Source organism: Nyctereutes procyonoides, unplaced genomic scaffold (genome assembly GCF_905146905.1).
Source record: "Nyctereutes procyonoides isolate TBG_1078 unplaced genomic scaffold, NYPRO_anot_genome, whole genome shotgun sequence".
NCBI classification, from domain to species: Eukaryota; Metazoa; Chordata; class Mammalia; order Carnivora; family Canidae; genus Nyctereutes; species Nyctereutes procyonoides.
Window position 1 is genome coordinate 839,469 of NW_026575123.1, and position 14,083 is coordinate 853,551.

At 35.1% G+C, this 14,083-nt stretch overlaps 1 protein-coding gene across 2 annotated transcripts; it reads left to right on the forward strand.

Annotated features, from left to right (window-relative positions):
- The first annotated feature begins 1,187 nt into the window (after window positions 1-1,187).
- On the forward strand, window positions 1,188-11,218 carry CLEC2D (C-type lectin domain family 2 member D). 2 transcript variants are annotated; one of them, XM_055336695.1, is made up of 5 exons: window positions 1,188-1,336; window positions 3,358-3,471; window positions 5,541-5,728; window positions 8,486-8,589; window positions 10,151-11,218. In XM_055336695.1, the coding sequence occupies exons 1-5, from the start codon at window positions 1,261-1,263 to the stop codon at window positions 10,287-10,289; spliced, it is 621 nt and encodes a 206-aa protein (XP_055192670.1). In that variant the 5' UTR covers window positions 1,188-1,260; the 3' UTR covers window positions 10,290-11,218. The 2 variants fall into 2 exon arrangements, with proteins under 2 accessions (XP_055192670.1, XP_055192671.1); XM_055336696.1 differs by having other exon boundaries at window positions 1,188-1,321; window positions 10,151-11,215.
- The last annotated feature ends 2,865 nt before the right edge of the window (window positions 11,219-14,083 follow it).

Sequence of the window (14,083 nt, forward strand, 5' to 3'; positions counted from 1 at the left end):
GCTCTTAGACATAGTGCTTCACAAGGAAGTGGACAGGATCTTAGTTTTTAGAAGTCATGAAATTCATAGTTTAACATAGATCCCTTGTGTTAATTAAAAAGTTATTTTCTCACATTTCACCCTTCAGTTTGTGTTCCAGGCATCTTAAATATCAGGAGTCTCCCAACTATCCTCATGTTCTCTTCTCTGAAGGCATAGATGAACACAGTTCTTTTCAACTGGATCACTCTGCCATTTCAGCCTCACAGTTTCATTCATCATCATGACTAACATAACTAATTTTTCTGTTTCTTTTTTTTACAATAAGGAGCTGTTTCAGAAATAGGTTTTCTGAGTGTATGATTGACTCACCAATGTCACAGGAGTCAACATTTGACCTTTACTGACTACTGACTAGTAGTAGTAAAACTGCTACTTTAAAGTAGTTCCTAAGTTAGAACCTTTAATCATGGAGTCTGTCAGTAACTGTGAATTTAGACATATTATTTAGTCCTTACTCAAGGACTAAATAAAATAAAAGTAAAAATATCATGGTAAGTGACAACAAACTGTAGTTTTATATTATCACACCATGATAATAATAGCAAAAGTATTGTTATTAGTTCTGCCATTTGTGTAGGAATTCCAAGGTAATGTGAAATTTATCAAGGCTCATTTTCTGTCCTCTTTGACAAGAAACTCATGAAAAATGCAAAAAGGATAAACCTGAAAATTTATATTTACTTTTGTAGGTGCTAATACAAGTTGAGAGATACCAAGTTTATGCTGAGAACTAGAAGAGGAAGATTTAAACAAAACAAAACAAAACAAAACACAAGAGAAACCTCTTTTCAAGAATTGGAGAGTTTTCAGGGTAACTAGAAGAGCAGCAAAGATTCTGGAATTTTTTTTTAAGGAGGATGAGCTCTTGGGAATAGGTTTTAATTTGAGATTAGGATTACTGTTCTTTTACTTGCCTAAAATTCACTGCCTCCGAGGACCAACTGCCTCATTCTTAGAATAATTTCTCACCTTCTTTGCATAATTCACGAGTATTCTCTATCCCACACCAAAGCTGAGCTAGCTATAATGACCTTTTTAAAAATTATTTTATCTTCCTGTCATTTGCCTAACCAAATTAGTTTCTCTTTCTTAAACGCCTGCAAGCGAAACAAAATCTTCAGTTACAGAGGAAATTCTAGCCAGAATGTGACCTTTTGTCTCACTCTGGAGCTCAAACCACCCGCTGAGTGGTTTTTTTTTGTAAAAACTGGCCCTAGAATGCATGACAGCACTGGAGTGGAGGAAAATTTTGTACCAGTTGACTTGCTGGCAACCCCAAGTAAGAAGCTGGACTGTATGTAATGAATGTGGGAACTAAGGTGGTAAGGTTATAGCGGTGATGCTATCTGGTTTCTACACAGGAAAAATGGTTAAGTCTTTTAAAGTGTTTTCAAGGATAAGAGATGGAATGCTAGAGGATATAAATTAATTTATAATATGTGTAAAAATATGCAGATACTTAAGTGCACTTGTAACAAGAGAGAACTATTAGAGAAAGATGTAAGAGAATGGGGTCAGGTTAAATTTATGATTGAGAATAAAAATTTAAAAATGTCACTGAAACACATTAATATTTTATTATTAATATATAATGATTTATCAATAAGCTAATAAATAGTAAAATTAAAATATTAATTTAAAAATTAAATTATGAAATTAAAATTAGTAAATATGAATAAAAATTAATTTTACTAAGGGGTGTTAAATGACTTCAGTTATTTCTTCATTCATTTGGTATTTTGAGTATTTCTAACAGCTGCTTTAAAGAATATGTCAGATAATTCTAACATCTGTGTCAACTCAGCATTGGCTTCTTTTGATTGTCTTTCCTATGGAAGTTGAATTTTCATGATTTCTTATATGTTTAATAATTTGGACTGTATTCTGGACATTTTAAAGTAATATTTTGTTGTGAGACTTTTGACTTTATATAAATTTTTGAAGTACAATTATGTTTTTACCTGGCAATTATTCTGGCTAGGTTTAAGAATTCTGTAGGCTTTGATTCCAAAGTCATCTCACTTGTTGGTTCACATCTTTTCTGTGTATGTGTCAACCATTGGTCAATCTGGGAAACATTAATGAAAAGCTTTCTAGTGTGGATAGAATGTTGGAGAAAAATATGCCTGTTTAGCCAAGAACACCTCTAGATGAAGTAGCTAAAAGTGTGTGTGGTAGCCAAGAGATGGAGTCAGAAGACAGTTCCAATGGTAAAATTTACAAGAGGTTTTAGATAAGTAGGGTGGTTTGAGATACAACACAAATGTAGAAAATTTTACAAAACAAATATACAGCTTAATGAATTATTCTAAGGTGAGCATCCTTGTTAAATACTATCTTTGTCAGGGGAGACGCTTGCTATCCTGCTCAGAAGCCCTCCGGGTATTCCCTTGAATCACACTAAACTGACTTTTATGAGAATCATTTTCTCACTTTATTTTGATTTTAATTATTTATTTTTTTTAAGATTTTAATTTATTTATTCATGAGAGACAGAGAGAGAGAGAGAGGCAGAGACAGAAGCAGAGGGAGAAGCAGGCTCCACGCAGGGAGCCCGAAGTGGGACTCCATCCTGGCTCTCCAGGATCAGGCTCTGGGCCGAAGACCGCGCTAAACCGCTGAGCCACCCGGGCTGCCCTTTACTTTGATTTTAAAAAAAAGATTTGTAAGTCCCTTTTAATCAAAAGATTCCTCCATGATTGCTTTTTAAAATTTGTTTTTCACTCCTTTCTTTAAGATTCAAAACAATTTATTATGTAGAATTTCCAATAGTCTGAAATTTGTCGATTTTATTCCTTTTTAATTGACATGATTTTCTCTCTTGTATTTCTATTAAATTGGTAGCTGGATCTGGAAGTTAATGAGAATTGCAATTAGGTTTCAGGAGCAAAACTGTTCATGGGTTCTGTCTTTTTTTTTTTTAATTTTTATTTATTTATGATAGTCATCACAGAGAGAGAGAGGCAGAGACACAGGCAGAGGGAGAAGCAGGCTCCATGCAGGGAGCCCTCTGTGGGACTCGATCCCGGGTCTCCAGGATTGCGCCCTGGACCAAAGGCAGGCGCCAAACCGCTGTGCCACCCAGGGATCACCTCATGGGTTCTGTCTTAGTATCAATTTTAACTACTGTAAACAATTAAACTCCAGAGGCAAAATTGTAAATTCACAAAATAACAAGCCAATTGTCCCCTCTAGTGAAAAGGAATGAAGTGGAAGTAACATTTTGATAGTTAATGCTTCTAGTAGTCTGAAGTCTGTTCTGTATTTAATGTAAACAAAACTAAAAACATGTTTTCAATATATTTTTTTTTCCAGATTACCTGTCTTCAAAAAAGCATTCTATTAACATTAACCAGAATCAAATCTTGGTTATACTCATACTCATATTTCTGATAGTTACAGTGCTTGGACTTATAACAGGTTTGTTAGGTAAGTGAATTGTAATCTTTCTTCATCTAGAGAAGTCCACTTTCCAAAAGAAGAGAGAATTTACTGATAATTTTCCTGTTCCTAATGATTTTTTTATTTTACCAATTGCCAATTGAGTTAAATTCTAATAAACTTATAAGTGGGTTCTTAGATTTTTTTTTAGGATTTTATTTATTTATTTATTCATGAGAGACACAGAGCATGAGAGAGAGAGGCAGACACAGGCAGAGGGAGAAGCAGGCTCCATGCAGGGAACCCGATGTGGGACTCGATCCTGGGACTCCAGGACCACGCCCTGGGCTGAGCCACCCAGGGATCTCCAGGTTCTAAGATTTTAATTGTGTAATATAGAAGTCATATTATTGCAAGCTTAATAGAATGACCAGAGTCTGCAGAAGGTAGAACCTAGCTGCCAATTATATTGTGCTTTAATTTATGTTATTACTAGGGCTTTTATTATGTATTTTTACTATATATATATATACATATATGTGTATTATATATTCATATATATTTTATTTATAAACATTTATATATTTTGTATATTTATATATATACACAATTTACTCTCAAATTACATTTTCTTTTAAATTTTTTTCTTTAGATTAAGGATATATGGGTTATAATTGACATACGACATTATATTAGTTTTAGGAGTGTAATATAATTGAAATTACATTTTCAATTAAAATTACTCAAAGGTAATGTATGTAGATCTTAATGGAGGACACATCAAAATAGAGCTGTAGAAGCTGATTGTGTATGATTTATGACATTGTGTTTATGCTTGGACATTGGCCAAGAATTCAGTAATTTTTAAGCAATGTATTAATGAGGATATAAGCTGAGATGATATTTTAAAGAAGCGAGGAATACAAAAACATGGTGGTTATAAAATATAAACTTCTTTGACCTTTCAGTAATCCTGTCACTTGTGAATAGGACTGTGGGGCTGTTATTTTCCATTATTCTCTACAATGCCATTGACTTCTGTAAGATGTCACTATCAAGCCAGGATTTCCCAAAAGGAAGGAAAAGGGTGCATTGAGGAGGGACGGTCTTTTAAGGTCTAGGACAGAAAGTGGCATACAACCCGTTCATTCAAGTTTCATTTGTGAAAACTTAGTAAGAAAGCCACACAGAAATGCAGGTGTCCCAGCATTTCCCTGCATCTGTATCTTTGGGGTAAATCCCCAGCAGTGCAATTGCTGGGTGGTAGGGTAGCTCTATTTTTAACCCTTTGAGGAACCTCCACACAGTTTTCCAGAGTGGCTATACCAGTTCACATTCCCACCCTAATCCATCAAAATCCTAGAGTAGAACACAGGCCACACACTTTTTTAACTCGGCCACAGCAACTTCTTGAAAGATACATCTATGAAGGCAAGGGAAACAAAAGAGAAAATGAGCTATATATTTTTTATATATCTATATCTATATTTATATCCATATATTTTTTGCTGAATTGTTCTGGCTAAAATTTCCAATACTATATTGCACAGAAGTGGTGAAAGTGGGCATCCTTGTCAGCTTCAAAATATAGAAGACCTCACAAAATTTCCTTAGTAGAAGGAAGATCCTTAGTAGAAGGAAACTCAGGGTAAAATTATGTCTTTTGTCCTCTTGGGACTATTTAGACATGGATCTGACTATTTCATCTTAAGAAACTTTATTCCAGAAAGATATCTATACCCTGCCCCTCATTTTATTTAGGAAAGTATCTAGAGCTCTTAAACTATCTCTTCTCTGAGGCTGATAAAATCTTGCTATTGAGGTACCTAATATTTTAAGAAAAGTTTTCAAACATTGTTGAAATCCAAGTTAGACAGATATATAGTCCAGAGTTTAAGGTATTATGAATTCTTTTTTCAATTCATCCACTAAGGCATTAGTTGACTCTCAGCTTTGACATTTGCTGTGTAATATATGCAGTGACTTTCAGGATTCTATTCCTAATTTGAAAAATAAGGATAACACATTTAGTATTTCACATGACTATTGAAAAGTGTATAGAAAGCACTTGGTAATATATATAGAAAAACATATAAGCAAGTTGTTTTTATTTTTAGTACCTAGAAGAAAATTGCATGAGATATCATCATCAGAGTGTTTTGAAGCTGCATGCCCAGAAAGCTGGATTGGTTTCCAAAGAAAGTGTTTCTATTTTTCTGATGACATCAGAAATTGGACGTTTAGCCAGAGGTTTTGTGACTCATATGGTGCTGATCTTGTTCAGATTGAAACCCTCCTGGAACTGGTAAGAAAATAGTTCTGTCTAGAATAAAAAAATTGCCCCCTCCAATGTAGTATGTAATTCTTTGTGAGAATGTCGAAAATACAGGTTTAGATGCCTGCCTAGACATTGATTTTTAACATAAGGAGAGAAAACCCAGCAGATGCTACATTCTGCAGTGGGCTATCCAGCAGGAAGGTGGCCAGAGAGCAGGCCCATGCTTTCTTTGACTTATGAGCAAGAATTGTGCAAATAGAATTTAAAAATTAGAGAGGGAAATGTAATTTTCAATTTGTACGAAGTTAACATTGTTTCAAAATGAACCAGGCAGGAATGATCTTAGAGAAGGTGGCAGAGTAGAAAGCTCTGGGAATCTCTACCAAAACATCAATTGAGTTGGCAGAAACTCTCTAACGTAACTGATTTGGAACTCTGGAGTCTTGCAGCATCCAAGGGATAACTTAATGATAAGGTTAGTAAATTTCACTTCATCTCAGTGAATTTCAGCCTCCTCACTCAGTGGCCACCATTCTCTACACCTTATCATGGCTAGAAGCCATGAAGACTTCTGGCCATTTTTCTGGTAAAGCTTGCTGGAGCCAGGATGGCCAATAAGAACATTATTATTCAAATATTGTGGTTGTGTGTTGTTATTTTTGAGTGCTGCTTTTCATTACTGAGGGACAGATACAGAGGTGGGCTGCCATTTTTTTTCTTCAACTCCTGCCAACTGAAGTGATTTCCAAAGGATTTAAATAAACAATACTTGTTTTTTTCCCCTTTTGGGAGCCAGACATTTAAGAAGATCTTTGGCAGGTAACTGGATGACCATAGAAATAATAAAATAAACATTCAGTGATGACACATGGTAGGGAATACACAAAATTTTGCAAAATTATTTGGAAAAGTTACAAACAGATGGCTCCATATCTCAATAATCAAAATTCAACAATCTCTGAAGAAAAGAATTATATTTCCAGAGTTAGCATAATTAAAAATTCATAATGTCCAGTTCTGAGCAAAGAATTTACAAAACATACAGAGAAATAGGAAGGCATAGCTCATTCACAGGGAGACATATCTGACAGAGAACATTCCTGAGGGAGTCAGATATTGGAAATATTAGTCAAAGATGTAAAATCTACTGTCTTAAATATATTCAATGAGCTAAAGAAAACCATAGACAGGAAAAGTAAAAGAAATCAGGAAAATGACATATCATTAAAGAGGTAGAATGTCAATAAATATCAATTTCAATAAAGAGGTAGAAGTTATTAAAAGAAACCAAATAGAAATTCTGGAGCTAAAAAGTACAATAATTGAAATGAAAAACTCACTAGAGGAGTCAAAAGCCTATTTGAACAGGAAGAAGAAAGGATCAGCAAACTTGAAGATAAGACAATGGACACTATCCTGTTTGGGAATAGATTCATGATTCCACTTTCAATATGGATAAAAAAATCAGACAGTAGAACAATGAGGAAATAGAAATCTTGAACAATTCTATAAACCAATTAAACCTAAAAGACATGCAGAATGCTCCTCCCAACAACAGAATACATATTCTTCTCAAGTGCAAATGGAACATTTTTCAGTATAAAACATATGATAGGCCACAAAACAAGTTAATATATTTGAAAAGATTGAAATCATATAAAGCTCCTTTTACAATCACAATGTAATGAAACCAAAAATCCACAACAGAAGGAAAATTGGAAAATTCACAAATATGTAGAAATTAATTCACTATTAAACATCCAATGAACAAGGAAGAAATCACAAAAGAAAATAGAAAATACTTTGAGACAAATAAAATAAAAACATAACATGCCAAATTTATGATATGTGGTAGAAGAAATACTAAGAGGGAAATTTATAGCTGTAAATGCATACCTCAAAGAAAAAAAGAGAAGTAGGCAGCCCGGGTGGCTCAGCGGTTAGTGCCGCCTTCCGCCCAGGGCATTATCCTGGAGACCCGGGGTCGAGTCCCACGTCAGGCTCCCTGCATGGTGCCTGCTTCTCCCTTTGCCTGTGTCTCAGCCTCTCTTTCTCTGTCTCTGTGTCTCTCATGAATAAATAAAATCTTAAAAAAAAAAGAGAGAAGTATCTAAAATCAATATCCCAACTGTATACCTCAAGGCAAAACAAAAATCAATATCATCTTTACGACTTTAAAAGAGTAAAAATTTCCCTAAAATGTCACTAAATCCACTAATCATAAAGGAAAATCATACATTTAATTATATTGAAATTAATACTTGCCATCAGAAAAAGATGCTCTAAGTGTAGACCAAGAAATGTGGCATGGAAAACTAGTCTGTAGTGCTGGTGTGAGTATAATTTGTTACAATAACATCATAAAAGAGTTTGGTGTCATTTGGTAAAAATGACAATAAGCATTCACTGTGTCCTAATAATTCATTCCAGGACAAGTGCCAAGAATGTCAGAACAGCATTTATAACAACTTCAAACTTGAAATAATACTAGTGGAAACTGATCATAGAATAGAGGAACAGGTTGTGGAATAGAGCGTAAATTGGCATTATGCTGAATTGAAAGTAAACAAGTTATCAACAATTTCTCTGTTTTAATATTTATGTGTGATGTTACTATTATATTGTACATCTATTCTCTATGTGTTATTAAACAATACAAAATTAAAAAGAAGAAAACTATGAGAGTTAAGAATATAGTAGAGAAGCAACACTACTTCTGGGAGAGGCCAGATAATGACAGGTTAATGCATATAATCTTTTTTTCTTTTTTTTTTTTTCTGAAAGAATTTCCTATTGAGGTATAAAGGCCCCTATGACCACTGGATTGGGCTCAGCAGAGATTTAGGCCAACCATGGAAATGGGTAAATGGCACTGAATGGACCAACTGGTAAGTTCTGAAAAATATGATAGCAGTATTTGTATTTGAATTTGCTCTTTGCATGAAACCAAATGAGTTCTTCATTTATATGCTCTAAACGTTTTTATTTTAAGATTAGTTACGATGGAATCAAGTGAAAAGTTGTAAGTTTCAGAGGTTTTGCAAGCTCCTCCAACCAAATATAAAATCTATCATATGTGGCATAGTAGAATGGTAAACTTGACTCCAGCCTCATCTGTGTAATTTGCCAACTCTTTCACTTTGAAAAAACTACATACTATCTTTAAGACTGTTGCTTACCTCTACAACAAAATTAATTGTACTTGCTCGATTGCTCTCACAGGGTTGATATGAGAACCAGAGATTTTGATGTATATGACTGTACTGTTTAAACTTTAAAATCTTTTATAAATGCAAGTTAAATTACTATATTAAACCATAACTGCATCAATCCTCAACCATTTTCATAGAGATGAGTGATGGTAATGGCATCTATTATTTGTAAGATCATAATCATAATGTCTAGGACAAGTACAGTTTGGCATTGTCAAATTTAATCTCATTCATATACCTATTGGATTTTTATATTACTGGAAGAGTTCTGGATAATGCTGAAAGACTTGGATTTAGACAATTTCAATAAATGTTTTCTTATCCGAGGACACGAGGAGGTTTTGAAATGTTGCTTTACGAGGTTATGAAAAATAATCAGCTTTGGAAATATCACTTTATTTGGTGCAAAGGGCCAGTGGTGGTTTTGAAAACTAGATTTTACCAACTAGCTTTTTTTTTTATCTTGGACAGACACTAAGTTTTAGGAATTAGAACTTATATTTATACAGTGTTGTATGTGTAGTGCCTAGCACGTTGTGGATACTTGGTAAATATTTAGGATTAACTTTTACTTCGTCCTTTCTAATACTGAAATAGTAATGTTTACATTATCTAATTCTCTAAATGTTTAAAGGAGAAAGTATATTGTTAACTATTCAATTGGAAATTGTTCATCACTATAGAAGTGAAAAGTTTATTTATTACGTGCTAGCATGTTTTAAGCATAGGCAAAGCATGTCACACTATAGCAATTTCAAACAGTACAGAGGAAAAACTTACAGTCTAAATTCTGACCCAGCTGTCTGTGTCAGGCCATTTAAATCCTGATAAATAGTACAGGAGAAAATCAGGGCCTAACAACAACAACAACAAGAACAAACAACAATAAAATTACCTGTAACATAGGAACATTTCTTTTCTGTGCTCCTTCCCAAAGTGAAGAAAGTGTGAATAGCATGTGTCCTGTATTTTCATCAATTTAGTTATGAATCCTAGTTTTACTTGTTATAGAATCTTGGAAAAATCTGTTGGTTTTTTTTTTATAAAAGATGATATATATCTCAGAGGGTAAGTTTAAATTTTAAAGAGATTGTATGTGTAATGAATTTTTTTTGTAATGAATTTTATATTTAGAAGCTGATTTAATATTAATTTCTTTATATTTTTATCTTTATCCTCTCTGCTTTTGAAGAGATATCTGGTGGCAAACTGATTGATTCTGCTTCTTCCATTGCAGTTTTCCTATCAGAGGAGGTGGAGAGTGTGCCTATTTGAATGACAAAGGTGCCAGTAGCGCTAGGCACTACACGGAGAGGAAGTGGATTTGTTCCAAACCAGACATATATGCCCAGATTAAGAGGCAAAACTCTATCTGATCTTCATATAGTCATTGGGATGTTTCACTAGATGTATATGATACAATCTAGTTTGACCCACTTTATTGCATATTGCAATATTTCATTTTCTTATTATTGAATATTTTCTAAAATAAAATTCAATTTTTAAAAAAGATTGTATTTATTTATTCATGAGAAACACTGAGAGAGAAAGAGAGAGAGAGAGAGAGAGAGAGAGAGAGAGAGGCAGAGTAAGAAGTAGCTCCATGAAGGTTGCCTGACTGTGGGGCTCAATCCCAGGTCTCCAGGATCACACCTTGGGCCGAAGGCAGGAGGCATGGCCCATTTCAAAAGTTCATGGTTAAGATTGCTTTGGCTATTTGGGGTCTTTTGTGGTTCCATACAAATTTTGGATTGCTTGTTCTATCTCCATTAAAAATTCTGCTGGCACTTTTGATAAGGATTGCATTAAATGTGTAGATTGCTTGGGTAGTATAGACATTTTAGCCGTATTTGTTTTTCCCATCCATGAGCATGGAATAGTTTTCCATTTCTTTGTGTCTTCCTCAATTTCTTTCATGAGTGTTCTATAGTTTTCAGAGCAGAGATATTTTATATCTTTGGTTAGGTTTATTCCTAGGTATCTATAAAATCAAGCTATCAAGCTGATACATGAAGTGTGATATTTTTACACCTTCAAAAAGTTTAGAAGGACAGAATTTCTAATACCCAAAAACTAGTATTGAGAGACTAAAAAAACTGATGAATGTAAAATTGTACTATAATATGTAAGAAATACCAGAAATATTAACCTCTGGGGAAGAAAATTGTACTATAAAATTGTACTATAATATGAAAGAAATACCAAAAAAATATCAAAATACCAAAAAATACCAAACTCTGGAGAAGAAAAAAATGACAGTTGGGAAAAGGTTTCACTTTTTTTATACTACTGTATTGATGATCTTTTTAACAAACATGGAAGGAACCTAAGTGTCCATCAATAGATGAAAGGATAATGAAGATGTGGTATATGTTTCCATATTGTAAATGGAACGATTCATTCTTTTTTATGACTGATGTATATCACATATAAAATAAAACATTAATAATTATCAACAATATATTAATACATATTAAGAATACAATATTAGTGAACTAATAAAACTAATAATAAAATTTTGTAATTTACAACAATATAGATGGGTCTGGAGAATATCATGCTAAGTGAAATAAATCAGACAGAGAAAGACAAATACTGTATGATTTCAAGTTTTTATGGAATCTTACAATTATGTGGGGCATCTAAAAAACAAAACAAAGGTACAAACAAAACAGAAATCAACTCATGAATGCAGGGAGCAATCTGGTTATTGCCAGAGGAGAAGGGATAGGGAGATGGGTGAAATAGGGTGAAGTCATTTAAAAGGTATACAAACTTCCATCCAATTATCAGCAAGACATGGGGATACAATAGGGATATAGTTCCTATTTGACAACTTTGTATATTTACAGATGGTATCTAGATTTATCATAGTGCTCATTTCATAATGTATTTCAACATCACTATGTTGTCCACTTGAAGCTAATATTATATTGTATGTCAACTATAAATAAAAAATAAGTAAAAATAAAATAAACCCCAAAATAAAATAATAAAATAAAATAAAATAGTATTTGTTATGTATATATTTTTAAATAAGGAAAAATATCAGAACTTCTGGGGGAATATGGTATATTAGGAGAATCCTAAATTCACCTTGTCCTATGATATGTCCTAGATGACACCCACTTCAGTAAATAACCCAGAAAATGACTCAAAGACTGGCAGAACAGGCTCTCACAGTTAATTATAGAGAAGAGGTCATATCAGAGAACAGCAGGAAGGGTGGAGATGCCATCAAGAACCAAGCTGACCCTCTCTGACAGCTGCCCCCCTCCAAAAAAAAAAAAGAACCAAACCAACCAACAGGACTGACTATGGGAGGGAAAGACACTGTATGTACTGAGAAGGGAGAAGAGCAGACTCCATACCACGCACTACAGTAAGTGTAATCTGTACTGGGAAGACAAATCGCCATAATATTTGGCTTTGAAAACTAGAGTGGCTTAATTTTGTGAGTTTTCCCAATTAGTGGAGTTTATTCACTGGGAACCTACAAATCAGTGGAATTGGCTCTGGAAAAGTCTGAGGGTAATGGGAAACTGAGTATGCCTTTAAAGAGCCAGCATAACAAACAAACTCACCAAGATACAGCATAGAAGCAGCAGTTTGAGAGCTGCCTGGGGTATTCTGGAAGGAGATGTATTTACTAGTCTCTGAGCAAGCACAGGAAGGGCAGGGGTCTTTGGGAGACTTCTCCAAGAACAAAGGAGGTGGCTGGCACCTTTCTCTCTCATACTCCCCAGCCTGAATACACCAACACCTGCAGGAACCAGCAGGAACACTCTCCACCTAGCTTTGCTAACAACACACCTTGCCTTTGTAGTCTCTTATAGACTGCTCAATCCAACCTGTCTCTCTCTGTAGGAGTTCCTCCAAACCACCTCCAGGTCTCTGCCCACAAGCAGACCAGCAACATACCTTGCTAACACTTTGAAACCCACTCCTAGGGATGCCTGGGTGGCTCAGTGTTTGAGCTCATGGCATGATTCTGGAGTCCCGGATCGAGTCCCACACTGGGCTCCCTATATGGAGCCTGCTTCTCCCTCTGCCTGTGTCTCTGCCTCTCTCTCTCTGTGTGTGTGTGTCTCTCATGAATAAATAAATAAAATCTTAAAAAAAAAAGAAACCCACCTCTGACTCTGACTTTTCTGTGTATCCATTGCATATGACCAGCACCACTTGGTAAGAGTCCATCCAAAACTGAGCAACAAGTTTGGCATTACGTAAGCAGGTCCAACAGGGGCAACCACCACTAAAAAGTGACTCTTGCTTTGGTAGAGGGGAAGATAACCACATATATCAGGTCAACTGCAGCCCCCACAATGGGCTGGGGGTAGAAATCTGATTTGACTGTTGTTCCCACAAACCAACAAAAACCTTACAAGGGACAGCACAAAGAGAGAGTTCAGCAGTTTGGTGTCACTGCAACCCCAGCAGACTGTAGGCAGGCATCTAGTCTGACTTTCGGCTCCACCCACCAATGAAAGCCTCTCAGGAGACAATGCAAGGAGAGCACCCTGCAGTTCAGTGTGACCACAGTTCTGGCAAGTGAGCTGAGGGTAGGCATCTGGTCTGACCCAATTCAAGCTTAAGGCAGGCCCAGTCTTGCCCCTTAACATGACAGAGACCAAACTCTCCACAATAGGCAGGGAGAGTCATTGAATACAACTGGACTGAAGGCAAACATATCTCAATCACAATAGTAGGGCATACACAACACACTTAGGAGACACCCCTGAAGCACCAAGTTCTGTTGCACAGGGGACATGGCACTACAGGGCACTACCAGACCTCTTCTTCATAAGGCCATTATTTTCAAGAACAGGAGATGTAGCTGATTTTCTTAACACATAGAAACAGACACAAAAGTGGAACAAAATGAGGAGACAGAATAATATGTTGCAAATGAAAGAACAGGACAAAATCACAGCAAAAGAGCAAAGCAAAATGGAGATAAGCTATATGCCAGATAGAGAATTCAAAGAAATGGTCATAAAGGTACTCACTAGACTTCAGAAAAGGGTGGGGGGGGGGTCCACCCTTTGGGGTGAGACCCTCAAAAAAGAGATAGAAAATATAAAAATTACCAATTAGAGATAACACAATAACTGAAATTAAAAACTCATTTGAGGGTATAAATAGTAGATTAGATGAAACAGAAGGATAA

Excerpts from the sequence above, each read along its gene's own strand:
- CLEC2D (XM_055336695.1), top strand. The coding sequence starts at position 1,261 with ATGCATGACAGCACTGGAGTGGAGGAAAATTTTGTACCAGTTGACTTG. Across the intron at positions 3,472-5,540 it reads ACTTATAACAGGTTTGTTAG|TACCTAGAAGAAAATTGCAT; the intron begins GTAAGTGAATTG and ends TTTTATTTTTAG. Across the intron at positions 8,590-10,150 it reads GGCACTGAATGGACCAACTG|TTTTCCTATCAGAGGAGGTG; the intron begins GTAAGTTCTGAA and ends CTTCCATTGCAG.